Genomic DNA, 27,408 nt, shown 5'->3' with positions numbered 1-27,408 from the left:
TCGACATACTCTAGCTTATAAAAAACTTATATCAAATTTCAATTAAGGAATTACTATAGCCACAGATTTCATGATCACATGGCCTTTGAACCGCCCAATGAGACATACTATCTCAATATCATAAGATACTATGGTGTCTCTATTAAGAATACATGTTGTCACCAACCTCCATTAATTATGACCCAATCCATAGAGAATATATAACCACTTTAGTATCTCACCTATAGATCAAAGTCTTCTATTGATTTCAGCATAGGCTTAATATCCTCTCAAGATTGAGAGTCTATGCAATATAGTAATTTAATGAATCGTGACAACTCAATAGCCTTATATCACAATTCACTATAGGTCTTGTCTAATGTATAAATTATACACACTAGTGCACTCACAATGAGAACTTCATCCCAACGGTCAAGGCAAGTCATCCCTCCAATAAAGAGGTAATGCACTAAAGTCTCCTAAATCAATGAGCCGACTATGAACCACTTATCATCTTACTAGAAACTAATAACTTGTATCTTCTATACAACTCGTAATACACCTAAGCCATGTACAATGTAAGTGATATAGGTTTGAATCCTCAAATCAATATCAATGCATAAACATATAATAAGTAGAAAGTGAAATCTAACATTGTTATATCATGTCTCGCTTTTAAGGACTCTATCCTAACATCCATCTCTATTCCTCTAAAGATGTGTAGCCACTGTACACAAGTGTCAAGGTTCAAAGGAGTAATTGAGTAGAATATCATAAGGATTTTGAGAACTCTTCGACGAAAGGATTTGAGTTTGGAAACAATCAAAACATAGGTATGATTTCTAATATACCCTATGAGGTTAAATGTTTTATTTTGTTAATGCTTCCATCATGATCACGCTTGGGATCTTAGAGGCATGCACCGTAAAGCCCATATATTAAATCCCAACAACTAGTATCAACCAATATATGAAATCTTTAACATGTAAGATTTAATATTGGGGTGAGCCAATTTTGTTTTGTAGGTTAGGAATTCATCCCATAGCCTTAGAGATGAATGAATGATTTTTTTTTTCTTATATATGAATGCAATATTGAATGGATAGTTTTATTCTTATGTAGATTGGGTTGTGCACTCCATGAGGAGTATAAGATTTTTTTTTTTTCTCAATTGTAAGATTTGGGAACATTCAAATCTTAGGTATGATTTCTCCTTTTTCATCTTCACCCTAAAATAAAGTTTTATGGCTATATTAGTTTTTAACGCACCTAGAATCCATAGAAGCATGCACCCTTTAGTGATCTAGGGCATGGACTAGATTTATCCAGGGTATTCCAACAATATAATCCAAAAAATAGCTAAGGTCAAGGTGTGCCAAATGGATGCTGCAAGTTTAGGAATAAATGCTCTTAAGAAAACGATTTTCAAAGAATGTGAATGATTCTCAGTAGTTGCTAACCTCGTAAATGAATTTTAAGAGTTTTAAATAGAAGCTTTAAGTTGAAACAACCTACTAGGAACAAGTTACAGCTGAATTGATCAACCACTCAATTAACCATTATACTTTTGCAAGTGACAGTTGAAGGAAGTAAGTCAACCAGTTTAGCAACCAAACGACCGATACTTTAACGAATTGAGGTTCCCACCATCCGATTAAGCGACTGTTATATACTGCCTACCCAAACTCCATTCCCCTTACTCAACTAGTTGAACCAGCAAAGTGAAGGGCCAAACCCTTTTTTCACAAGGCAGCCTTGGTTATCTATTGCCTTCCACAACAAGAACATGCTAGAGCTAGCCCAATTGACCGCTAAAAATGGGGAGCAACCAAAGCAATCAAAAGCATATCAAGAAAGGAAGCACACCAGCATGTACTACTTAGCTTTTACCAAATAATCAATAAATTCTATTGTTACGAACTCAAAGCTGGATGTTCCTCAGGCAAGAATAAAGCACAAAAGAGAGAAAGTACGCTCAATCTCACTTCACAACAAACAACATAATATGTAATCCACCTTCTAATGGTATTATCAACAAAAATCTTGCAGCCTTGACAACACATTGGGTCAGGGCGTCATTTGTAACATTTGTGTGTGGCATCAGTCAGTCTGCATCCGGAAACTTGATACCTGAAAATTTCTCTTAGTGATAATATAATGCAGTTCACTGAGAAATAACAGGTTGATGTAGAACTCTTGTAGTTCTATTTGGTGTGTAAAATGAAGTGCTGGCAGCCCTCAGATAGATCATAACCATTTTCTCCAGTTGGCCGCACTTTTATCACTAGATAAAAATCTGGGAAGGCTAAGCAGACTATTCACCCTGGTAACACCCTCTAATGCTGACCACTCCTCATCCTCTGCAGTTGAAATGCACTCAGCTAGGCTCCTCTTAGACTGGCCTCGGCACTTGTCAGATAACTTTTCCTCAGTTGACTCAGAAAGAGGCATGATCTCATTACAGCCTTCTGCAGTACTGGAATGCTCAAGAACATGAGCATGAGAGGGCCGAGAATCAACATCCAAACCCCCATTCTCCCCATCCACAACTATCATCCCATCTGCTACTGCTTCTGGAGTCTTTGTCAAACCATTCTCTGTGGGAGCCTCATCAACAGCAGATGCATGTTCCAGGAAGAGGCACACTACAGCACAATCATCATTTTTGGATGTAGGGTATTTGAGCCTCCATGCTCGAACAGCACAGTCTACCAGAGCTCTGGCTGCTGTTGTGCGACCAGGGGCTGAAGCTACGATATCAACAGCTTCCTTATTTGAGAGAACATCCCAAACCTGGAAAAACTCATGAGCTTTCAAACCATCAAATTTAAATGAAAATAGATAAAAGTAGATATCAGCTCATACAGGAGATGGCAGGCACACCAACCCAACTAATCCACAACTATAAAAACAAACTTATCAGCTGAACCAAGACCTAGGCTGTTGAATCATGACTTAATGGTAGCAGGATGCATAATGGCAATAGAAAAATTACTGATATAATAGCTAAACATGACAAAAAGGCAAGATATCATAAAAGAGCATACAACCAAAAAATGAAGCAATGAACAAAATTAACTACATAACGAAAGAAGAGAAAGATACCCCATCAGTGGCAAGAATAATGAACTCATCTCTCTCAGTGAGATGGCGATAATAAATATCTGGCACAGAAATTAAACCAAAATCCTTCAAACAGAAGTCCCCAAAAGCTCTAGCCATTGCCAAACCAGGTGAGTCACTATTAGGCAACCATACTCGTGCAACCTCTGGCTCATCCTGCAATGCAAAAACCCTTCCCTTGCATTGATGGATCCTAGCTGCTTCCCCTATGATAAGAAGCAGGACTTTAAGCTCCATAACAATAAGACTAGTATTGCTGATCATTTTTTCCAACTGAGCCCATAAAAAACAAAAAAGATGTATAAATAAGGTAGAGAGAGAGAAATACTTGGCAGATTGGGTTTCAAGTCTATGGTTAGTTGTACCGCTGTCAAGGAGTTCTCTACATCTCTTGTTGCCAGTACTGCTCTTGAATCACCAATATTTCCAATTACAAGATTTGGTCCCTAAATAAACCATAATTGAACAATTGATGAATGATTTAAGATCAAGACCATATCTTGAGATATGAATCAAAATATAGCACAAGATATAAACAAGATTTTAATATAAAAATGTCGATGAATTTTTCTATTTCTGAAATGCAAGGACCAGACCCACCAAGCTGCCTGAAATAAAACCTTGGGTATTCTGACCAACACATCGGTTCTGGTTCAATGTTGGCTCCCCAATCTGACCTAGCTTTTTGATACACATTGCAAATATTATATATATAGCCTTTCAGATAAATTATGTGGCAGGTTCATCGATCAACCTCCAAGTAAATGGTTCAGGTTTGCCTTGCCATTTTGTTTAATTGTAAATTGATAGGGCTCAAGGTGGACACTTTTTAACCTGAACTGAATACTACCTCTAAGAATCTAAGGAAAGAAAACAGTTCCTAATTGTTAGCAGTTGCCATAAATGGAAGAAGTTCCCCTACTTCCTCATAATCAATACTAAGATATTTGATGACCTAAATAGAATTTTAGCCTAGCAAAAGTACCATGATAACAAAGGCAGTCAGGTTGAACACGCCAGTTTGAGAACACACAAAAAAAGGTGGTTAGTGGGCTCCTCAAGCTGAAGACTAGGAAAATTGAAGCTTGAAAGTAAAACCAATGGTGTAAGACAGATTTGGTTGCTAAAGTATGTCAAAACATTCTTCATAGAAGCAATTTGCAACACTAATGCAGTTTTGTGGCCCATAAAACCTACAATTCCTTCTGAAACAAGATACATATTTATTCAAAATGAGAAAGTAAGCACATTTTCACCAAAAAATCAGAATATGCACCAAAATGAGGGAACAAGAACCCTCCTTTCATTTAAATTTAAAAATGTTTCCACCGATCAAGCAATTATTACAAAGGAAGACAGCATAGATCGGATGACTAGATTTTGGACTCCAATAAAAAAACCAGCACTTGCTGAATAATTTGATGGATGGTAAGTAAAAAATAAAAATAAATATAAATATAATTATCAACAGATCAGATACCTTTTGACATGTTATCATGCTTCAAGAAAAAGGATAATACAAAGGAAGAAGAAACCATCAAAAGACTTTATTATTCACAAAAAGGAAAAGAAAATCTTTATATTGTGAGCATTTAGATACATAACCGCATACTTATAAACACAATCCTATAGACACTCACCCTCATTAACAAAAATAATTGTTGTTGATAATACTATTTGGAAGATATTTTGTAATAATGTGTCATACATGTCAGCCACTGGATTTTTGGTACCTAAGATTCTATTTGCTTGGGTGACAAAGCGCTTTTCCTGTCTGCTCAATATTTTGTTTTGTTACTGCAAATAATATTTCTAAATCGTCTCAAAGTATAAACATTTCATTCTTTTTAAACTTTTGAAATAACAATACATAGGTTCACAAATAATGTTTTGAGTTATCCATGCATTTAATGAAATGGAAAGCTTGTGGAAAGTTTCCTTTTTCTCCCAATGTTCCCAATACTTTTTTTTTTTTTTGGTACTCATCTGAACATATATTTTGGTGTGAAATCACCATTTTTTGAAGCAGATGTTATAACTGGAAATATTGACAAAAAAGCCTTTGAAGATAATATTGCACAAAGAATTACCTGCTTTACCAAAGTTACAGCAGTAGTTCCACTGCAGAAACAATCGATTGTTGGATGCAACTTCAATTCCTTGTCCATTAGCTTGAAAGTCTTTAAAAAGGACTCTTTGAGTGGAAGATACATCTCAGGGACTTTTTCATTGTCATCAACCTCCAATGACTCATAAAATTCATCATCCATGTTCAAAGATGCAGTTTCTTCCAAATTTGTCTTCTCAGGAGCATTTCCATTTTTACCATCACTTTTTTTATCACTATTTGAGTTAGCTTGCCACTGAGTGTGTAGAATCAAAGGAAGACAGTCCCGCACTTTCTTTGCAACCATATGACCATAAGGACCATGACCATCAAATACTCCACAGAAGATTGTATCACTTCTTGAACTGAAATTCTATTGTAAAAACATTCCAACCCTTCATTCAGTGAGCTAAAGAGCAAAAAATAAATAAATCTTTGCATCTAAACAGGGCTAATGCTTCATAGTGGTTGTGCTTTTACAATAATCAAACTCTGAGAAAATATGTGAAAAGCATGTATCAAATGGATGAGGATAGACATGACCCCATAAACATTGGAAGATCCAAGACCTAGTACAAGACAGCAGTAAATAGAGTTATCTCAATATCAAAAATAAATAAATAAATAAATATTGCAACAGAATTAAGGAGTGTGAGTGTCTAGGGTGGCTCCAGAACCATATTGAGTTAAAATTTTATTTTTATAGGGAAAATTGCACTAAATTCAGTTTCCCTTTCAAGGTGTAAGGGGAGTTCTTTGAAATTTCACTAAACCTCAGGAGAAGTTAGTATAATTTTCCCTTTTATGTATGCCGACTTGGAACAAAAATTCAACTTGAACTAACAAAAAAAGAAGAAAAAAAAAATCCAGGACTTGTAGCATAAGCATATGGTGAACCAAGAACCAGCATAAAAACAATAATAGATAAAATTATCTCACAAACAAAACAAAGAAATTGCAACAATATTGAGGTGTATCCATGTGCAAAGTGCTTTGTTTATTTAACACTAACAAAGGTCACTCTTGGGCCACATTGCACTAAAATTTCTTTTTCTGAGTGCTGAGCTAGAACACAGTTTCAGTTTCAGTTTCAAATGAAAAAAATGCCATTTGGTTAATTGAATACCGTCTAGATAAGGTTATATACTTGTATTAGTTTCACCAAATGTTAGAACATAAAATAGATGTGAGAAGATGAAGTAATGGTTTCTAAGATTCATTTTCCAAAAGCAAATTCCAACCTTCACCTAATAAATGAGATACCATACAGTGAAGCTTATTACAGCCCCAACTCCAATAGGTCCAGTTTTCTTGACAGGCAAATAAAATATAATAGATTGAAGTACCCAACAAATACAAGGTCCAACCCAAGAAGACTAGTAGTACACACAGGTGCACTAAAGGATGAAAGGGAAAGGAGAAAAAAAAGTGAAGAAAGGAGATCAACAACAGAGAAAGCCTCCTAACGCCTTTTATAACCATCAATAAAATCCAGAAAAGAGTGATTCACAAGCCAAGCAAAATTCTGGACCAATCAAAAAGGGTTCTAGGGAACAACTCTTTCAGCTGCTAATCAAAGAGTTGTTCCTCTCTAAAGGTTCTATTGTTGCACTCTCCCCAGATGCACCAAAACAGACACAATGTCACTAAGCTCCTACCTTACTCTTTTTGCCCACCTCTCCACCAACTTTACCTATAGATGCCTAAGAAAGCGCAAGATTACAAACAACATCTATATGGAACAGAAAGCGCAAGATTACAAACAAGTGAGCTATTCTATGATGGACAAGAATATGGTTGCAGAACTTTACATAAGCAACATCTATTGACAAGAAGCCACCTCATTAGCTGGTCAACTATAAGGATCTTCTTCAAAACAGCTTACCACATAAAATAATAATATAAGTGTAATCTCACACAAAAAAATGAGTTATGATACAATGGATAAGAATATGGTTGTTGAACTTTACACAAGCAATATCTATTGTCTAGAAGCCACCTCCTCATTAGCTGGTCAACTATAAGGATCTTCTCCAAAACAACTTACCATGCAAAATAATAATATAATAATAATAATCATAACCATCATCACCATGATAACAACAATTTATACCTCCTTAGCAGAGGATTATACTCGCATATAAACATAACCATTTATACTAAATACTCTCAAAAGAGGAGTAGGAACACTTTAATAGGGAAGCTTCAATTCTTTGCTTCTCTCCACCCTAATCTGCCCTCTTCAAGCCCCTCTAAAGCCTAGTTATTATAAATGCACTCTAAAAACCTACTCAATGTCTTCAATCCCAGTTTGAAACAATCTTGAGAAAAAAGTGCTCCAATGACCTTGCCCTTACCCACCTCCTCCTACAAGTCCATAACTCTAGCATTTGTCTAGCAAGGTTTGAAATATCGCAATTGATCAGCAATATTTCGAGTATCAGATGGCCCCGATATGATAAGTAGTATGGAAATTTTGATCTCCCAATTTTTCAAATTTTTACCTCATTTTTTGCCAATAAATCAGCAATATACCAATATTTCACCGACATTTTGCTATTATCAGTGATTTTCCAGTGCCATGTCAGCACCTTTTTCAATTTGGGTTTTCAAAATTTAATGTTTAGATTGTTGGGCTTGAAGTTGTACCAGATCATGTACAACCTGCCAAGGGCAAGCCCAAGCCCACCTGGCTAGCTGTGGCAGTAAAGGGGAGGCACACCATCTATTAAATAGGGCCCTTTTTTTCTCTGAAGTTGTCGACATGGGACTTTTTTCATTCACACTGTAAAAAATACAACTCAAACAGGACACACAGACTTGGCTCAAACCCAGGTGCTTAAGCTTGCCATGAATGGCCTGGGCCATTGAACCATATGTGGATTTGTGTCCCTATATACAATATACATATCTTTTATATTATAACATTTTTTATAAATTATAAATATCTTTTACAAACTATAAACATATATATATTATATATATTATATTATAATTATTAAAATAAAATTACTATAAATAAGTTAATTTTAATTATCTTATTATATATTTTGTATACCAATTAAATACAAAACAAATATAAATTTATAAATAAAACATTAATATTTTTAAATAAAAAAAAACTTATCTAAATAGCATTGTTTCTTTTTTATCCTTCAATATATTCAAACTAATTATATTATCATTTTAATACAACTGTGTTTTTAAATTGGAATATTATTGTCTAATGTTATAAATTTATTATATATATATATATATAATTTCTTTAACAAAACAATTTCAATGTTTATTATTACTTGTTTTATCATTTGAAGAAGTTTTTTTCAATATTTCTATGAATTTTGATCAATTTTCTCTCATCAATATTTTGTGTAAAAATATCCACCGATATTTCTCGATATATCCGTAAAATCAAGTTACTAATATATCCATCGAAACTGATATTTTCATCCTTGTGTCTAGGAAGCAAGCCTAAAAAAGTAAGAAGGAGTTCTTTAAGATAACTCATACCATTTATCCAACAAGAATTTGCCCATTTCTCATCAATATGCAAGTTCAAGGCTAAAATCCTCCCAATCTTTTCTGGTTGTCTTCCACATGCTTACAGTACAAGTTCCCTGCATCTCCCTATAATGCCACCACCCTTGAACTTCCCATGGCCATTTGCAAGCAACACTCCACTCAGAGAAGCTAACATCGTAATCCCAAACCTTCATTCCTATTGTCCAAACAAACCATCTCCCCCTTCATTGAATGTATCTTTCTACCCAAAAAATGATCACCCCACAACAGGTTCAACTAAATCTCCTCATCACTTCTAACTGCTATAAGGATTGGAAAAAGAGAGAAAGGATACCGGGGGACTAAACAAAGAACTTTTAATGAGTGTTAATCTTCACCCTTTACAGAGATACTGTTTCTTCCAAAAAGTCAACCTCCTTTTGAATCTCTCCATCCCCAAATCCCAAACTGCATAGGATTTGAAGGGAGCCAAACTCCCCACTTCACAACCAAGCAATACACTAACCATTCAACCCATAACAGCTCCCCAAATGAGATAAGCTCACTCATGCAAATTAGCTTCAAGCCAAAGACAATTTCAAAGAAAAGGACCTATCTCAAAGGCGATAGTTGTTCATTGCTCGCACAAGGAAATGGAAGTGTATCATCCATGAAAAAAAGATGAGAAATCTGCACTCCCTCTTCCTACTTCCCCTAACCCTAAAACTACTGAAAAAAAACCACCTTGCACTGTCCTAGAGATTAGATAATTAAGATCTTAATTTATTAGCACAAAAGGTAGAGGGGGAGACAAACCCCCTCTCTTAAATCTCTAGATCTCAAGAAGAATCTTGCCGATGACATGTTTACCAACGCCAAAAATCTAATAGGAGAAATGCACAATCTTACCCATCCCACCATTTCTAACCAAAGCACAAAACTCCTATTTTACACAACTGTAGGCTTTTTCAATCTCAATCTCTAGTTTGCAAGCAACACCCCCTCCCTCACCTTCCACCCCCCCATATGGAAGCCACTTCCCCTAACCATAAACCCACTAAGAAAACCACCTTGCATCATTTTAAACACAAAATAACAAGGTTTTTTATCACCATAACAAACAAGAAGGGGAGAGAATCTCCCTATCTCAAATCTGAACTCTGGAAGAAACTTGTGGAGGATCTATTTACCAACATCAAAAATCTAATAAAAGAGCCTCATACATCCCATGCACTTCTAACCAAAACCCATTTTGCTCAAAAATAACACAAAAACTCACACTTTATATGATCATAAGCCTCCCAATCTCTAGCTTGCAAGCAACATCCCCACCTCCAACCCTCAAGCTCTTAATTCTAGAATCATAATTTCATTGTTTATCTCCCCTCCACAAAAGCATTCTAGGAATCCAAAACTACTTTGTCAATGACATTCATCGATTTGTTAAACAGAATTTTTTATAGCAACCTGTAGAGCCCCCTACAAAATCGATAGGTCTAAAATCTTTAATGTCATCTACTATACCTTTATCTAGGGACTAGAACTAGAAAAATTACATTTAGGCCTCTATTTGAAAATAAAGAACTCATAAAGGAATTCCATCACCTCTTCATGCACATAAGACCAACACCTTTGTCAAAAGACCATTGAGAAACCATCTAGGCCTAAAACTGTCTCCCTCTAACTCGTCAAGAGCACCCAATGCCTTTTCCTCCCTAAAAGGGGAAAAGACATTCAACCTATTCTTGTAAAACAATTTTCTTGGTGTATGGTCTACAAGAATGAGAGTCCATATTTAAATTCTGCAAGAAGTTAGAAACCCCTACTTTCAACAAACCCTCTTCTTAGAGCTACAACCCATCCCCCTTCAACCTATTGAGGAAGTTGCCTCTCCTATGAGCACTAGCTATATAGTGAAAAAGGTTTTTCTTGTTTGCTTATTTGATCCATAACACCGTTGACTCTTGCCTCCACGAAGTTTCCTACAAAATAGCTAAGTAGATAAACACATTCACAACTCTTTGTTATCCTAGAAACAATTTGTTCCAAGGCAAGGTCTTTACAAATAGCCACATTATAGAAACCAATCTATTGCACTTTAAATCCTTCAAAGCTTTTAACTTCCTTAGCAAGAATAATATTTTGTGCACCCTTGAAGGAATAGCTCTATCAACATGACTTTACCAAATCACCAAAACCCTCCACTTTCAGCCACATATTTTCAAATTAAAGGTGGATTTCCTGCTTCTTACTCCACCACAGTCAAGAAAAATAGGAGAGTAACCAAACACCAGCTCAGTGTGTGGTCTTCTAGAATGATAGTCCATATTTAAATTCTGCAAGAGGTTAGAAACCCCTACTTTCAACACACCCTCCTCTAAGAGGCACAACCCATTCCCCATAATGAATATCCATGAGGGAATCCCATCCTCATCGATGCGCCAAGGAATAAACAGTACTACATTAGGGAAATGCCGGTAGTGATTTTTATTAAGATAAAGCTATCCTACTAAGAAATGGAAAGCCGATCTTCTTCCATATAAGGAATATGCAAAAGCTCATGCTCCTGTCTGAACTCTGAGAAATCCCTATCACCAGGAACAGCCAACTACAATATCTTCTCTCAGCAATGAATCTCACCACACTGAAATCCCCATCAATGCACCAAGGCTCTTCTCATATCCCTCTTCTAGCCCAAGCTCCTCGCAAAAAGCCACTCTCTCACCCTCCACTTGATCCAGTTGAAGCTTATTGTTTTCCTATCAAATGAATAGAGAAAAGTGAAAGAAACTTTCAGTGCAGAGATTGTGTGTCCACTTAAGAATGCTAGCATTAGAGACAGTTGAAGTAATGTACAAATGTTCATCTTAAAGCATACCATGAGACTTATGAAAAAATCTACAACTATAGTGGTTTGGAGAATGAATGGAATTATGAGTATATCTCTTTCTCAAACATTCAATGAACGAGAGTTACTCTGATGTAAACAAACAAATGAAGCAAAGAAAAGATTACAGAGAGAGAAAGGGAAGGACAAGGACACCATCTTATTCATACAAGGCTTAGTATAAAAAATAAACAAATAAATAAAGATATCTCAATAAAACTGTCTTCTGATTACCTGGACGGCTAGACCTTGGGGTTGTGAACATGAATCTTATTTTTTTATCAGAAGAACATGAATCTTTTCTCACCTTTCTTTTCTAACCTACATCTAGTCAGCCTAATCTTCTGTTAATTATATTCCATAATCCTTCAGCTTTGACCCATCTCTTGATGGCCTTGCTGCTGTCCTTACAGTGCTTTCAAAATTCAAATCGAACAAATCACTTCTTAACAGCACAGTGATTGGATAAAACATCATAGTTGATCCCTCTGGTCTTCTCCTTAATTTCTCTACCACAATTTGTAACCAACAGACTGATTTACAATTATATCTCATCTCATTTCAGTTATTCCCATTTCCTGGTCATTCTCCCCCACAGAAGAATGGCAGGTGGGTGCCCGTTTTAGCTACTCCTTTGCAGATTTTCCCTTTAATTTGCGTGTTCGTGTATGTTCTATAGATCTACCTGTTGCTGATTGGAAATTGGAAACTGATATTCAAAAGAAACATTGGTCAATTACAGTATTGATTTCAGAATCGGTATATTTTGTGGCTACTCCTTTACAGATTTTCCCTTTAATTTGTGTACCATGTGAAACCAGTTCAGCGGATGCGTCACTGACCAATAAATTTAGTATGGCGTTGAGGCTAAAAAGATCCCACCTAGTACTTCACTCCAAACTCTAAACCTGGGTCTTTCCAATTTAGAAAAAGACATAACAAACCTAGATTGTACAAGATAAAGACAATCATTTTCTGATATAATATTCAGCACCCCATGGTATTCTGCAATAGAAAATAGCCAATCAGTAAAGGAAGGTCTCAATCTCAATACGTTTGTTAATACAAGCAACCTCATCTTTGGGTATTTCGTATTTGGCTCTAACGATACTTGAAATCTGTCCAACAATGGAGACCCGCGATTCACACGTTCCATTTGGTCTTTGCTTTACACATACTTGGCTTCATCTGTGAGTGAACATGGATTATTTTCCCAAAGTAAATCATGTTTGACTTTTTTTCAACAAACCGAAAAGTAATGGGGGATGCCCAAGTGGATTGTCATCTCAAATTTCCCCAAACTTGTAGACAGAAAAGCAACGAGATGAGAAAATTTTGTAAAGATTTGATGATGAGGGAGAGGGAGAGGGAGACTAACCTCCCAAACAAGCATGGCGTCCTGATTGGTACCCTTCTTGCCCTGCTGTGTGAATAAAGAGGCGACGGTGCTGGCACCGTTGACGAACATTCTCTGGGGAATCCGATGGAGCTCATTTTCTCCCCCTCCAAACAAATTCCTTGATGAATAGGAAATGATACTGGTAGTAGCGCCACCACCACCCCCACCACCACCACAACCACCACCACCACCTCCTCCTTTATACCTCTTCCCGATGGATGAATAGCAAGCACCCATTTCTTCCTCCCCTGCTTCCAATATTATCAAATAAAGTACCCCCTCTCTACTTTGAATTTTTCTTTTTTTTGCTTTTTAATATGAGATTAAAAAAAAACAAAACAGGGAGGAATTGAGTCAATTGACTGCAGATTCAGATGAGAAGATGGGTGACATGGAATCCCACTCTTTTGGGTTTTTTATTTATGATTAAGCCTTACAGCTGACACCATTCCATGGGCCCCAAGCTCATAAGTCATGAGACTCATAACCCCACCACCCACATCCCCCCAGTCATTATTATATAACCCTAATCTTCTAATTCACTCCATTTCTCAACCTACACCTCCTTTGCTTTTATTTCTTCATTATTAATCTTCGCAACTGTCTATTTTTGTGCTAGAGTCTAGATTTCAGGGATTCGGGTCAGTTCCGGAAGATAAGACTTTCAGCCCCACGTGTGCTGAGTGTACTGAAAATTTTGGGGAAGAAATTATCGCAGGGAAAAAAAAAGGGGGGTTGGGAGGCGAAATTAAAGGGTGAATTTCCTTTTGGCACTGTTTGGTAATTATTTTTAAAAATTAGTTTTTGAAAATGATTTTTAGATTTTTGAAGAATAAAAGTATATTTGGAAACCTAAAATATTTTTCATATTTTTTTAATCTGTTTAAAAATAATTTTTATATGTAGTATTTTATTTTTAATTATTTTTTAAAATAGTTTTTAGAAAACAAGTGAAAATAATAAAAAAAAAATTAAAAGATATTTTCTAAAAACATACTATTTTTTATTAAGTTTTTTATTATCAAACATATTTTCTTACATTTTTTATTATGAGGAATGAACAGAAATTTGTTCTTAAAAACAGTTTTTGCCCTTAGTCCTTGGATGGTTTTAGCACAGTCAGTACATTTTTTATAAATGATTTTTTTATAGTTTTATCATTAAATTTTTGCTTTTTGTTTGAAAATTACTTCTAACTGATATAATTATTGATTTTGATATATTTATTTTCGGAAGTTTCAAAATATGATATCTCATGCTTTAGACTTGTATGATGGTGTCCATGTCGATGCTTATCAACAATTAATATTGAAATTAATATTTTGAAAATATGAGCCTTCAATGATACTATTTTTTTTTTCTTGTCACATGGAACACAAATTCAAATTTGACATGGCTAATTTTCAACCCAATAAAAATAACATTAATTAATATCAAGCTTGGGTGGAAAGTAACATGAGGAGTAAGCATGCCTATGAAGAAATAAAGGCAAATTACAATAGTGCCTAATACTTACGAGAAATGAATCAAAATTTGAAAAAAAAAAAAAAGACAGGTAAAAATGAGGACATGCTTGTAAGATTAAAATAATAATAAAATAAATAAATAAAAGTAGTCTCCACAAAAATTTGAGCATAAAAAAAGCATGAAAAATGTGAAAAGGGAAAAAAACGAATTACGCTACAATTTGATACTTTAGGGGTATGAAGGTAATTTGGAAAATATTCCATATCCAATTAATGTTTCAAACAAAATGAGATTATAATGCATGCCACTCATGCTATTTTTGTGAACTTCACTAATAAAAAAAGGTTCAAAAAAATTGTTCACTCTCTATATTGATCTTGGCTCTACAATAAATTTTTGAAGGGGCATTTGTATAGGAGTAAAAAAATTTAGCTACTTATGAATCATCATATGTCATAATACAAAATAAATTAAAATGGTCACTTAGCAATAATTCTATCAACTTAAATTATGATCCATGTCATATGACTCCACAAAAAAGAAAAAAAAATGTCTTCAAATCAAATAAAGAAATAAGAATGTTGTTAATTAAAATATAAATAAAAATTGTGAGCTTAATAAGTAGAAATGAGTGTCAATTCTCATTCAAAAAAAATAAATTAGAAAGTATCCAAATATGTTGGCCAAGTTTTCTAATTTTTAATTTTTAATTAAAGAATAATATTTCAAGAGTTAAAACCACCTAAATATGTTTGAAAATATTCCTAAATATTAATTTTAATTAAAGAACAAATAAAATTATCTAAATATGTATCTCTCTTATTGTATAAATAGAAAAGTCATCTTTACTTTTAAAATATATAGACAAAGAAGTGAAGATTTTTGCACTTGAAAAGAGTTTGGATAAAGCTCTCATCAAGAATTCTAGAACTTCTTCAAAACCTTTGAAAATATGAAGATCAAGCATTTGAAGAGATAAAGATCAAACTTCTAAGATTAAATTCAAAGTGTCTTCAATTTGAGATCAAGCATTTGTGTTCTTAACGAACATGAGATATGTCAATGTCTAAGCCTACCCCAAAATACACCAAGGTTCAAGCCCAAGTTGAAGACAAGTCAAAATTCAGGTCTAACCAAAGATATGCCAAAGTCTAAGCCTAGGTTAAAAACACACCAAAGTTCAAGTCCAGCCAAAGCACACCAAGGTTCAAATCAAGTCAAGGCCCAAGTCAAGTTTTTTATTAGAAGAATTAGAGGAATAACTAGAGATTGTACTACATTCCTAGAATTAATAAATTTTCAATTTGCCTGCTAGTTTTTCTTCAAGATAAATTTATATTATAAATTTTCTACATATTTGATGGGACAATCTCTACCTCTCATCTCTCTTCTTTACAAGTTAGAAATCTTTGTATGGAATCTAAGAAAAGCTATGACACCATAACTTAAAGCAAGACAAAAGAAGATTCCAAATAATAAACCCAAATTGCATTTTCCTTTAATCAAGCTACAAATCATGAAGTAACTTCTCTCAAGAATCTAGTCATCTCATTAGATTCATTGGTTGTAAAGAAGGACATGGTTGAGCAAGTGATACCACACAACCATCTCTTAGAAAACATCTTCAAATCATATGCATTTGTCCAATTATGAAGACAACAAGTATGACATTACATCTATGTATACATGTTCATGTGGATACAAGTTACTCTTACAACATTGAATAATATTGTCATGGCAATCATAATGGTTAAAGCATTCTTTTGAAAAACAAGTTGTAAGATTGACCCAAGATATTAAAGAATTTGAAAAACGCATTAATTAAAAGCACTTTTTGGCAAGCTTGGCTTGTAGTAGGATTAATAAACAACAACACACATCCATGTCAAGATGCATCTTAAGACAACCTTCAAATTTGCTCTAAAAAAAGAGGTCATTGAAAACATTCTTTCAGATGAGTTTATTCCTAAAAATCAATTGAAAGACTTCATCTTAGAGACAATAAAAGAAACGTTGAATGATGGATTTCATCTTTCTCGCACATATACAAAACTATATACAAACAATTGTGTTAATATAGACACGAATAGGTTACCAACCACAAAAATTTCAATATTTTAATAGGAAAGAAAACCCAAAACAACATATAGCTAGCTTTTTGGAAACATGACAAATATTGGAACAGAGAGAGACCATCTAGTCAAGCAATTTGTTAGCTTACTAAAAGGATATGCATTTGATTGGTACACAAATCTTAAAGCCAATTTTATAGATAGTTGGAAAAAAAATGGAAAGAGGGTTCCTTAATTACTTTTATAGTATTTGTTGTACTGTCAACATATTTGAACTCACAAATGTTGGACAACAAAAATATAAACTAGTGATTGATTATATCAACAAGTGGAGAAATTAAAGAATTGATTGCAAAGAAAAATTATCTAAAAGTTTTGTCATTATAATTTGCATCTAAGGAATTTGGGAATACTTGGATATCTCCATTCTCATCTCTAGACAATTAAGGTGCATGCAAAACTATCCTAGGCTTCTCTAAATCTATGCACAATGGAAGCAATAGGCATTTAAAACTTGGATCAAAGATAAGAAAACTATACTTGTGATTTGGATGTTCCCCAAATCAAATACGATAGAAGAAGATGTGTTATAGATATCAAACCAAAAAGTTTTTCACCTAATTGCTCTCTTTCTTAAATCTTGGCAGACGAAGAGGTGGAATCCTCTTTAGAGGGTAGAGGCTAGGGTTCCTCTCTAGAAGATTGAATGTCAAGTGTCTAAGGAAGCCCTAACTCCTAAGGGAGTTTATATAGACTGCCTTGTGGGCTTACGTAACTTAAGCTCATTTTGAACTTAGGTCACTTAATCCAACCCACTAGGTCCTAATGAATTAATTAGTCATATTAGACTAATTAATTAATTAACTCAATCTAAAAAAATGTAAAATAAATCATCACAAGTTATTGTGTAACCTTGCCTTTGTTGGGCTTTGTGGAGCCTAGTTTTGTTTGATCCAGTTTGACAACCCGACCCAAATAATATTGCATGGCTTTTTAATGGGAGATTTATTGAGGCCTGTTGGGCCCGTTTAGCCCATTGTGGAACCACCTTTTGTAATTAGGGTTTTTTAGTGTAGTGGGATTGCCGTGTTATATATATAGAGAGAATATTGTAGCCGTCAGGTTGCACTCTGTATTCTTCCCTGATAATAGTGATATCCCTGCAACTCCGTGGATGTAGGCAAATTGCCGAACCACGTAAATACTGTCTTGTGCGTGTGATTGTTTTTCTTTGGTGTGTGTTTTCTCTAATTTTTTGTTTCTCACAGGTTGGGAATTTGGTTTAATTCCCTACAACTGGTATCAGAGCCTAGGGTTAGGTTTGAGTGGGAGCAATGGCAGAGGAAGCAGGAAAGGCGTCTGGAATAGAAAAGTTTGATGGCACAGACTTTGCGTATTGGAGGATGCAGATTGAAGATTATCTCTATGGGAAGAAATTGCATCTACCTCTTTTGGGGACAAAACCTGAGAGTATGAAGGCTGAGGAATGGGCGCTTCTTGACAGACAGGTCCTAGGAGTTATTAGGTTAACTCTGTCTAAGTCTGTTGAACATAATGTTGTAAAGGAGAAGACCACAACAAATTTGATGAAGGCTTTGTCCGGTATGTATGAAAAGCCGTCCGCAAACAATAAGGTGCATCTGATGAAGAAATTGTTCAATTTGAAGATGGCAGAGAATGCATCAGTAGCACAACATCTGAATGAATTTAATACAATCACAAATCAATTGTCGTCTGTAGAAATTGATTTTGATGATGAGATTCGTGCTCTGATTGTCTTGGCTTCTTTGCCAAACAGTTGGGAGGCAATGAGGATGGCAGTAAGCAATTCTACGGGAAAGGAAAAACTCAAATACAATGATATACGAGATTTAATTCTGGCTGAGGAGATTTGCCGAAAAAATGCAGGTGAAACCTCAAGATCTGGTTCTGCTCTAAACCTTGAGACAAGAGGCAAAGGTAATGACAGAAATTCAAATCGGGGTAGATCAAATTCCAGAAATTCTAATCGGAACAGAAGCAAATCTAGATCAGGCCAACAAGTACAATGTTGGAATTGTGGGAAAACAAGTCACTTTAAAAGGCAATGCAAAAGCCCTAAGAAGAAGAATGAAAATGATTCTGCTAATGCTGTAACAGAAGAGGTACAGGATGCATTACTTCTTGCAGTAGACAGTCCACTTGATGATTGGGTTTTGGATTCAGGAGCTTCGTTTCATACCACTCCACACCGAGAAATCATACAGAATTATGTTGCAGGTGATTTTGGTAAGGTGTATTTGGCTGATGGTTCAGCCTTGGATGTTGTGGGTCTGGGAGATGTCTGGATATCATTGCCCAATAAGTCTGTTTGGTTACTAGAGAAGGTTCGACATATTCCTGATCTAAGGAGGAATCTGATTTCTGTTGGACAACTTGATGATGAAGGACATGCAATACTATTTGTTGGTGGTACTTGGAAGGTTACAAAGGGAGCTAGGGTATTGGCTCGTGGAAAGAAGACTGGTACTCTGTATATGACCTCATGTCCAAGAGACACAATTGCAGTTGCTGATGCAAGTACTGATACAAGCCTATGGCACCGCAAACTTGGTCACATGAGTGAGAAAGGGATGAAGATGTTGCTGTCAAAAGGAAAACTACCAGAATTGAAGTCCATTGATTTTGACATGTGTGAAAGTTGCATCTTATGAAAGCAAAAAAAAATTGAGCTTCTTGAAAACTGGCAGGACACCGAAGGCTGAAAAATTGGAACTAGTACACACTGATTTGTGGGGGCCTTCTCCGGTTGCATCCCTAGGAGGTTCAAGGTACTACATCACTTTTATTGATGACTCAAGTAGAAAGGTATGAGTTTATTTTCTGAAAAATAAATCTGATGTATTTGAAACTTTTAAGAAGTGGAAGGTCATGGTTGAGACAAAACAGGTTTGAAAATAAAATGTTTGAGGTCAGATAATGGAGGAGAGTACATAGATGGAGGGTTCAGTGAGTATTGTGCTGCATAGGGAATTAGGATGGAGAAAACCATTCCTGGGACACCACAGCAGAATGGTGTGGCTGAGCGCATGAACAGAACTCTCAATGAGCGTGCTAGAAGTATGAGGTTGCATGCTGGACTACCAAAAACTTTTTGAGCTGATGCTGTTAGCACTGCAGCTTACCTGATAAACCGAGGACCATTAGTTCCCATGGAGTTCAGACTTCCTGAGGAGGTTTGGAGCGGTAAAGATGTGAAGTTTTCACATTTAAAAGTTTTTGGTTGTGTTTCTTATGTTCATATTGATTCTGATGCTCGTAGTAAACTTGATGTAAAATCAAAAATATGTTTTTTTCATTGGCTATGGTGATGAGAAATTTGACTATAGGTTTTGGGATGAACAAAATAGGAAAATCATCAGAAGTAAAAATGTGATATTTAATGAACAGGTTATGTACAAGGACAGGTCAACTGTAGTGTCAGATGTTACAAAGATAGATCAAAAGAAATTTGAGTTTGTCAACTTAGATGAATTGACTAAAAGTACTGTCCAAAAAGGGGGTGAAGAAGATAAGGAGAATGTAAATTCACAGGTAGATTTGAGTACACCTGTAGTTGAAGTTTGCAGATCTTCCAAGAACATTAAACCTCCGCAGCGTTATTCACCTGTTTTAAATTATCTCCTGTTGACTGATGGTGGTGAGCCAGAGTGTTATGATGAAGCCTTGCAAGATGAGAATTCAAGCAAGTGGGAGTTAGTCATGAAGGATGAGATGGATTCCCTGTTGGGGAATCAAACATGGGAACTGATTGAATTGCCAGTAGGAAAAAAGGCTTTGCACAACAAGTGGGTATACAGAATAAAGAATGAGCATGATGGTAGCAAACGTTACAAGGCCAGATTAGTTGTTAAGGGGTTCCAACAGAAGGAGAGCATTGACTACACAGAGATATTTTCTCCAGTTGTGAAGATGTCAACAATTAGACTTGTACTTGGAATGGTGGCTGCAGAAAACTTACATCTTGAGCAGTTAGATGTGAAGACAACATTCCTTCATGGTGACTTGGAGGAAGACCTTTACATGATTCAACCAGAAGGGTTCATTGTTCAAGGACAAGAGAATCTAGTCTGCAAACTGAGAAAGAGCTTGTATGGCCTTAAACAAGCTCCTAGACAGTGGTATAAGAAGTTTGACAATTTTATGCATAGAATTGGGTTCAAAAGATGTGAAGCTGATCACTGTTGCTATGTTAAGTCCTTTGACAATTCTTACATCATATTACTGTTGTATGTGGATGATATGCTTATTGCAGAGTCTGACATTGAGAAGATTAATAATCTGAAGAAGCAATTGTCCAAACAGTTTGCAATGAAGGATTTGGGAGCTGCAAAGCAAATCCTTGGTATGAGAATCATTAGAGACAATGCTAATGGTACATTGAAGCTTTCATAGTCAAAGTATGTGAAGAAAGTTCTCAGCAGGTTCAACATGAATGAAGCTAAACCAATGAGCACACCCTTGGGTAGTCATTTCAAACTAAGCAAAGAACAATCACCGAAGACAGAAGAAGAAAGGGACCATATGAGCAAGGTGCCCTATGCCTCAGCTATTGGCAGCTTGATGTATGCTATGGTGTGTACAAGGCCAGACATTGCATATGTAGTGGGAGTTGTGAGTAGATTCATGAGTAGGCCTGGAAAGCAGCATTGAGAGGCAGTCAAGTGGATTTTAAGATATCTGAAGGGTTCATTAGATACATGTCTTTGCTTCACAGGTGCAAGTTTGAAACTGCAGGGTTATGTAGATGCTGATTTTGCTGGTGATATTGATAGTAGAAAGAGTACTATTGGATTTGTTTTTACTCTAGGTGGTACAGCTATATCATGGGCTTCAAATTTACAGAAGATTGTTACTTTGTCTACTACAGAAGCTAAGTATGTTGCAGCAGCTGAAGCTGGAAAGGAGATGATTTGGCTACATGGTTTCTTAGATGAATTGGGTAAGAAGTAGGAGATGGGCATTCTACACAGTGACAGTCAGAGTGCAATTTTTCTTGCCAAAAATTCGGCTTTTCATTCAAAGTCGAAGCATATAAAAACAAAATACCACTTTATCCATTACCTTGTTGAAGATAAACTGGTAATACTTGAGAAGATTTATGGATCTAAGAACCCAGCAGACATGTTGACTAAGGGTGTCACTATTAAGAAGTTGAAGTTGTGGGCAGCTTCAATTGGTCTTCTAGCTTGAGGACAGGAGGATGAGTTGCAGGAACGAGGGATTGTTTCTTGGAGGATAGCGGTTTGATGTTGGTGATTGAACTAGTCTCCAAGTGGGAGATTTGTTGGGCTTTGTGGAGCTTAGTTTTGTTTGATCCGATTTGACAACCCGACCCGAATAATATTGCATGGCTTTTTAATGGGAGATTTATTGAGGCCTGTTAGGCTCGTTTAGCCCATTGTGGAACCACGTTTTGTAATTAGGGTTTTTTAGTGTGGTGGGATTATCGTGTTATATATATAGAGAGAATATTGTAGCCGCCAGGTTGCACTCTGTATTCTTCCCTGATAATAGTGATATCCCTGCAACTCCGTGAATGTAGGAAAATTGCCGAACCACGTAAATACTGTCTTGTGCGTGTGATTGTTTTTCTTTGGTGTGTGTTTTCTCTAATTTTTTGTTTCTCACGGGTTGGGAATTTGGTTTAATTTCCTACAGCCTTTTATTGCCATAATGCATACATATGATTAGATCTCCAATTTTCCTTAAAACTGTATGTCAACAAAGCATTGTGAATTTAAAGGCTAATTAATTAAGAAAATCACCCAAGGGGAGTGGTGAATTGGGTTTTTGAAAAGTTTTGGAAAACACAATAAATTTAGTCAAATATAGAGTAGTGAATATAAAGAGATAAGAGATAGAGAAAGCAAACTTGAGATTTATAGTGGTTTGGCAATCCTTGCCCACATCAACTATTTTCAAACTCCAACCAAGTAAAGGTTCCACTAACTTAAAGCTTCAACCAAACTTCCAATCCTTTACACTTGGATTTTTCAGCTTCAATGGGCACTACAAGTTCCTTTCAAGTATACCTCAACTTGAAGCTCTAAACACTTAAAACCTCACTTCAATAACTACGAATGAAAGCACTCTCATCCTAGCTCAATAAATGAACAAGTAAATATAATCTAGGATGAATAACAAGGGTGTGCTCAGGTGGTTTGCATATGATGATTCAATGCACCAAAAGAGAAGTTGAAAGCTTTTATATGATAAACAAATAGGTAAGAAGATGATAGCAGGTGTTTACTATGCAATTAATAAAGTGGAGTTCTCAATCTATAAGTTTCCAGCCTTAAGCACTAAAAAGGACATCAACTAGCCTCGTTTAGTGAAGCTTCGGTTCGATCAATTGATTAGTCGTTGGACATTTAATGCACTGCAAATGATTAGGACTTATTCGAACCTTGACTAGAAAAGGGTTACCTTTGACTTGAAAAGGCTTATCCTTGATCAAGAAAGACTTATCCTCGATCTAGAAGACAAGCCTTCTAGAAAAAAGTGAAGGTTTTTGCGCACCCTTGATTAGTCCTCGACTGAGAAAGGGTAACCAATTGAATCAGATCACAATCGATTAAGCATACCCTTGACTAGTTGGACAAAAAAACATTAAAAAAAACCCTTCATTTTTTAACCAAACTTTTCTAACACTCAAGCAACAACTTTAAAAAAGGTCTTATGAGTAATTTTGAGAGAATTTGCCTAAATTTTTTAATGATATGTTCAGGTTTTGATAAAACAGTCTTTTAAAGAAAGAACCGAGTATGAGAAATGATGTATGAATAGGTTAAGATTCCTAGGTGCACGCAGATATCCATCTTACATTAAGTTCCTAAACGTGAACAACCTTCATGCACACTTCTTCTCATGCTATTTTGATCCTTTGATGAGTAAGTTGAATTTCTAAAAGAATTTTGCATTTAACACCTATATCTGATCTTGATTTTTAACCATAAGCAAACTAAACATGATTTATTATCATTAAAACTCACATAGAGGAACCCTTGGGCTAATAGGAATTATTGTGGCACCATAGATTTTACATTCATAAGTCCTTAAGATCATCCAAGGGAACACACTGTCTCAATCTCTTGGGATATCATAACAACTCTATAAAGAATAATTATTGTCACTTACCTTAATCAATAGTGACCCAATCTATAGAGAATATCTTACCACCTTAAGGTTTCATCCATAAGTCAAAACTATTAAAGATCTCAATACTAGCTTAATATTCTCTCTAGTTTGAGAATCTATGTAGAATAGTAACTTAATGAAATCATAATTACTTGATAGTCAATAATGTCATGATTTACTATAAGTCTTGTTCAATATATAACCACACACATTAATGTACTCATCATGGGAAACTCATCCTGATAATTTAGACAAATCATCCCTCATATTAGGAGATATTACACTACAACCTTAGATCAATTGTTTGACTCTATGAATTGACTGTGAATAAAAATAACTCATGACTTAGATTTTTCATGCAACTCCTAATGCACTTAAGTATAAGTTATTATAGTTTTAGTGCATTCATTGTATACATTGAGTATAATTGTCTCAATATGATTTTTTATAAGAAATTTAAATGTCTTGATCACATTGCTAAAAAATTTGTCTTCTGCATATTGTCCAAAGATACAAGCAAGTGTTAGCTTATGCTAAAAAACAATATTAAATACTTTCATAAAGCATTGTTACTTTTAGTATATATGCCTTTTATATTCAGTATATTTATATCATATCTATCTCTTAGAATACAATTTATTGCCTTAGAAGTCATGTCTTATCATACCATATTAGTTTGTATTGTAAGTCATTATAATTCTAGTGCAAGTGTATCATACATGTTTTTTTGTTAGAAACCTAAATATCACAAGGCCGCCAAAAAGTACTTACATTAGAAACCAAAACTAGGCCCTTTTATATAGTATCACACTTTTAATACATTTGTCTTGTCCATTTGGTGTATTTTTATCATATATATCTCTTGCAATAAATCCAGTCATGCTAAAATTTTGCATATGTTTAAAAGGATTTGATTGAATTTGGTTATTTTTATTGCAGTCAACCATGAGCTTCCTCCCGTCTTCCCCATAACCCAACCGCATTTACAACAACCCTGTTAAACCCAACGCCACAAAACAAAAAGCAGCTAGTCAAGAGTAGATAAAAGGTGTGTGTGAATCTATACGCCTAACTACGTAGCAGAGTCGTGAGACCCAAGGGTGTACTGTGTAGTGACTCTAAGTGAGAGAGAGAGAGAGAGAGAGAAAGAGAGATTGTTAATATTGATTATGTTAGCATATGCATAATTGAATGTTTTTTTTTTAATGAAAACATGTATTAGTACTATACATTTCTGATTAAAATAAATATTTTTAAAATAATTAAGAAGTTTATCATTTGTGTGAACAAAAATATTGTCAAAATTAAATATAATTATGCATGTTTACAAAGTAATCATTTTTTTTATAAAAAAAAGGTTATAATCAATGTAAAAATTTCAAAATGGAATAATTTTTTTAATTTAAATGAAGTGTAAATTAAAAAAAATTATTTATTTATTTATAATATCAAGTTAATAGAAGAAAATACTTATTAATAATAATAATAAAAAAAAACAACAACAACAACAACAACTCCAAACATGTTTTTTTTTTTGTTTTACTTGTTTTAAAAAAAAATATTAACTCAACCAAACATTTTTTTTTTCTAAAAACATAAAAAACTATTCTTAAAAACTATTTTCCATAACAATTTTCAAAAATAGCAACCAAACAAGCCTTTAGAGTTTGTTTGATCATGGGATTTAAAAACAATTTTTTGTTTTTAAAAACAGAAAATTGTTTTTAAAAATTTATTAACACTATTTGGCTATTATTCTCTAGATACAATTTTTTAAAATAAAGTTAAATAGAGAACAAGTAAGAATTATTTTCACTAGTTTTTTTAAAAAAAGGAAAATATGAATTCATTTTGTTATTTTCTTAAACTTTTTTTAAAAAATTATTTTTTATCCTTTAACTTAAAAACAATTTTAGAAAACATGAACAAACGGCCCTTAGTTTCTATTTAGAAATGTTTTTAAAAACTATTTTTAAAAAATAGATCTTGAAAACAATTTTAAAAAACAGTTCATTCATTTTATTTGGGAATTTGGAATGTCTTTAATTTATTTTATATGTTTTCATATATTTTTTAAAATAAATTTTGTATATTAGTACTTTATTTATTTGTAATTATTCTTTATATTTGTCTCATTATTTTTTAAAATAACTCTTAGAAAATAAGTGAGTTCTAAAAAAAACATCTTTTTTCTATTTTCGAAAATAAGAAATTATTTTCTGTTATTTAATTGTCAAATATACTTTTTACTATTTATTTATTTATTCTCAAATACTTAAATTTATGACATTGTCAATGAAAAAGTGAGTTTCCACATAGTTATATAAAAATAATTATAAAATAAAAATCTTTTAAAAATAATTTAAATTTTATGCACTCATTAATTAAAAATAATACCTAAGATAATCAAAGATAACACATATCATTAAAATGTAATATCTGAATGGTCAAATATAATTTATTTGACCAAAAAATATATGAAATATTAATTATTTTTTTTACAATAGAGTTTCTATTATGTGATTTTTTTTATATGAATGTATCAAAATATATATCTTTTTAGAAGAATATTTTTACTTTAAATATTGAGGATATCTTTTTAAAATACAACTTCAAAATTTTAATAAAAAATGACTTTTTATTAAATTTCTTCAAATTTGAAAGTATCGTAATTTAAAAAATAAATATATTTTGAAAAATTATTGTATTTTTCTATTTTTCTTAGCCTCCCCTCCCCTCCAAGCCTTTGTGGCACAGTGGAGCTAAAGAAATCAAGACCCGCGGTCGTCATATGTCGTCACAAAGCCGCTTCTGGAGATTTAAGCACTTAGAAAGCGATTGCTACGTGCTTCCAGTCTAAGCCAAAATCATATCTATCTACAATTAGAGGTTAGCTTTCAAATAATTGAGTCTGCCATCACAGCAATGCTTTGTGTCTATGCACATCCTTTTCAAATCAATGACTCTGGTTTTCAACTGTGATGTTAAAACCAATAGGTAAAAGTGGTTTAACGTCATGCTTAAAGCTAAAATTTGGAAATATTTTAATATTAAAACTACACTTTTTGCAGGTGGCCAGGCCAGGACATACTAAAGACCCACAGTACAAATTAAATGAGTCCATAGCTCAGTTGCTACATACCAAATATATATAATATCGTATTTTATTTATATTTATATTATATTCTTTTTGTCTCATAGCCCTAGGTCTCTTATGTGATTCTCTTTTCTTCCCTTTTTTTTTTTTCAGCTTTTTAAAAATATTTTTCATTTTTCTTTTTAAAAAAAGGTCAAATTGATGTTTTCACCCTTTTTTTTCTCTTCTAAACTCAAATTTTCAAAACAATAATAAAAAAAAAAACAATGGTCAAAATAAGGTGCTACTTAGATGGCTTTGATCGATCTAATCCAATCCGAGATTTGGATATTGGATCGTAATCATTTTCAATATATGAATTGAATTTGGGTTATGCCATTTTAATCTAAGCTCAATTTAAGTAGAAATGTTATATTTTATATATTTTCATTTTTTAGAATGATATATATAATTTTTATTTTATTTTTATTGGCATCATGAAATTTTATTGGATTTACTATTTAAATTTTTTTATACATATATAGAAAAAAGTTTTTTCCATATTCATTATACAAACCATTCAACCGAGTCTAACCTAACCAACTTGAACTTTAAAGA

At 34.0% G+C, this 27,408-nt stretch overlaps 1 protein-coding gene across 1 annotated transcript; it reads right to left on the bottom strand.

The window, feature by feature from the left end:
* Window positions 1-1,827: 1,827 nt before the first annotated feature.
* LOC117908928 (probable protein phosphatase 2C 6) lies at window positions 1,828-13,428 on the bottom strand. Its single transcript, XM_034822785.1, has 5 exons — window positions 12,976-13,428; window positions 5,193-5,582; window positions 3,431-3,548; window positions 3,085-3,308; window positions 1,828-2,772 (listed from the first exon to the last, which is right to left on the bottom strand). Exons 1-5 carry the CDS (start codon window positions 13,231-13,233, stop codon window positions 2,227-2,229), a joined length of 1,536 nt encoding a protein of 511 aa, XP_034678676.1. The 5' UTR covers window positions 13,234-13,428; the 3' UTR covers window positions 1,828-2,226.
* Window positions 13,429-27,408: the final 13,980 nt, after the last annotated feature.

Source organism: Vitis riparia, chromosome 19 (assembly GCF_004353265.1).
Source record: "Vitis riparia cultivar Riparia Gloire de Montpellier isolate 1030 chromosome 19, EGFV_Vit.rip_1.0, whole genome shotgun sequence".
Lineage (NCBI taxonomy): Eukaryota > Viridiplantae > Streptophyta > Magnoliopsida > Vitales > Vitaceae > Vitis > Vitis riparia.
The sequence above is the reverse complement of the archived record's forward strand: the minus strand, read 5'-3'. Positions and strand labels throughout refer to the sequence as shown.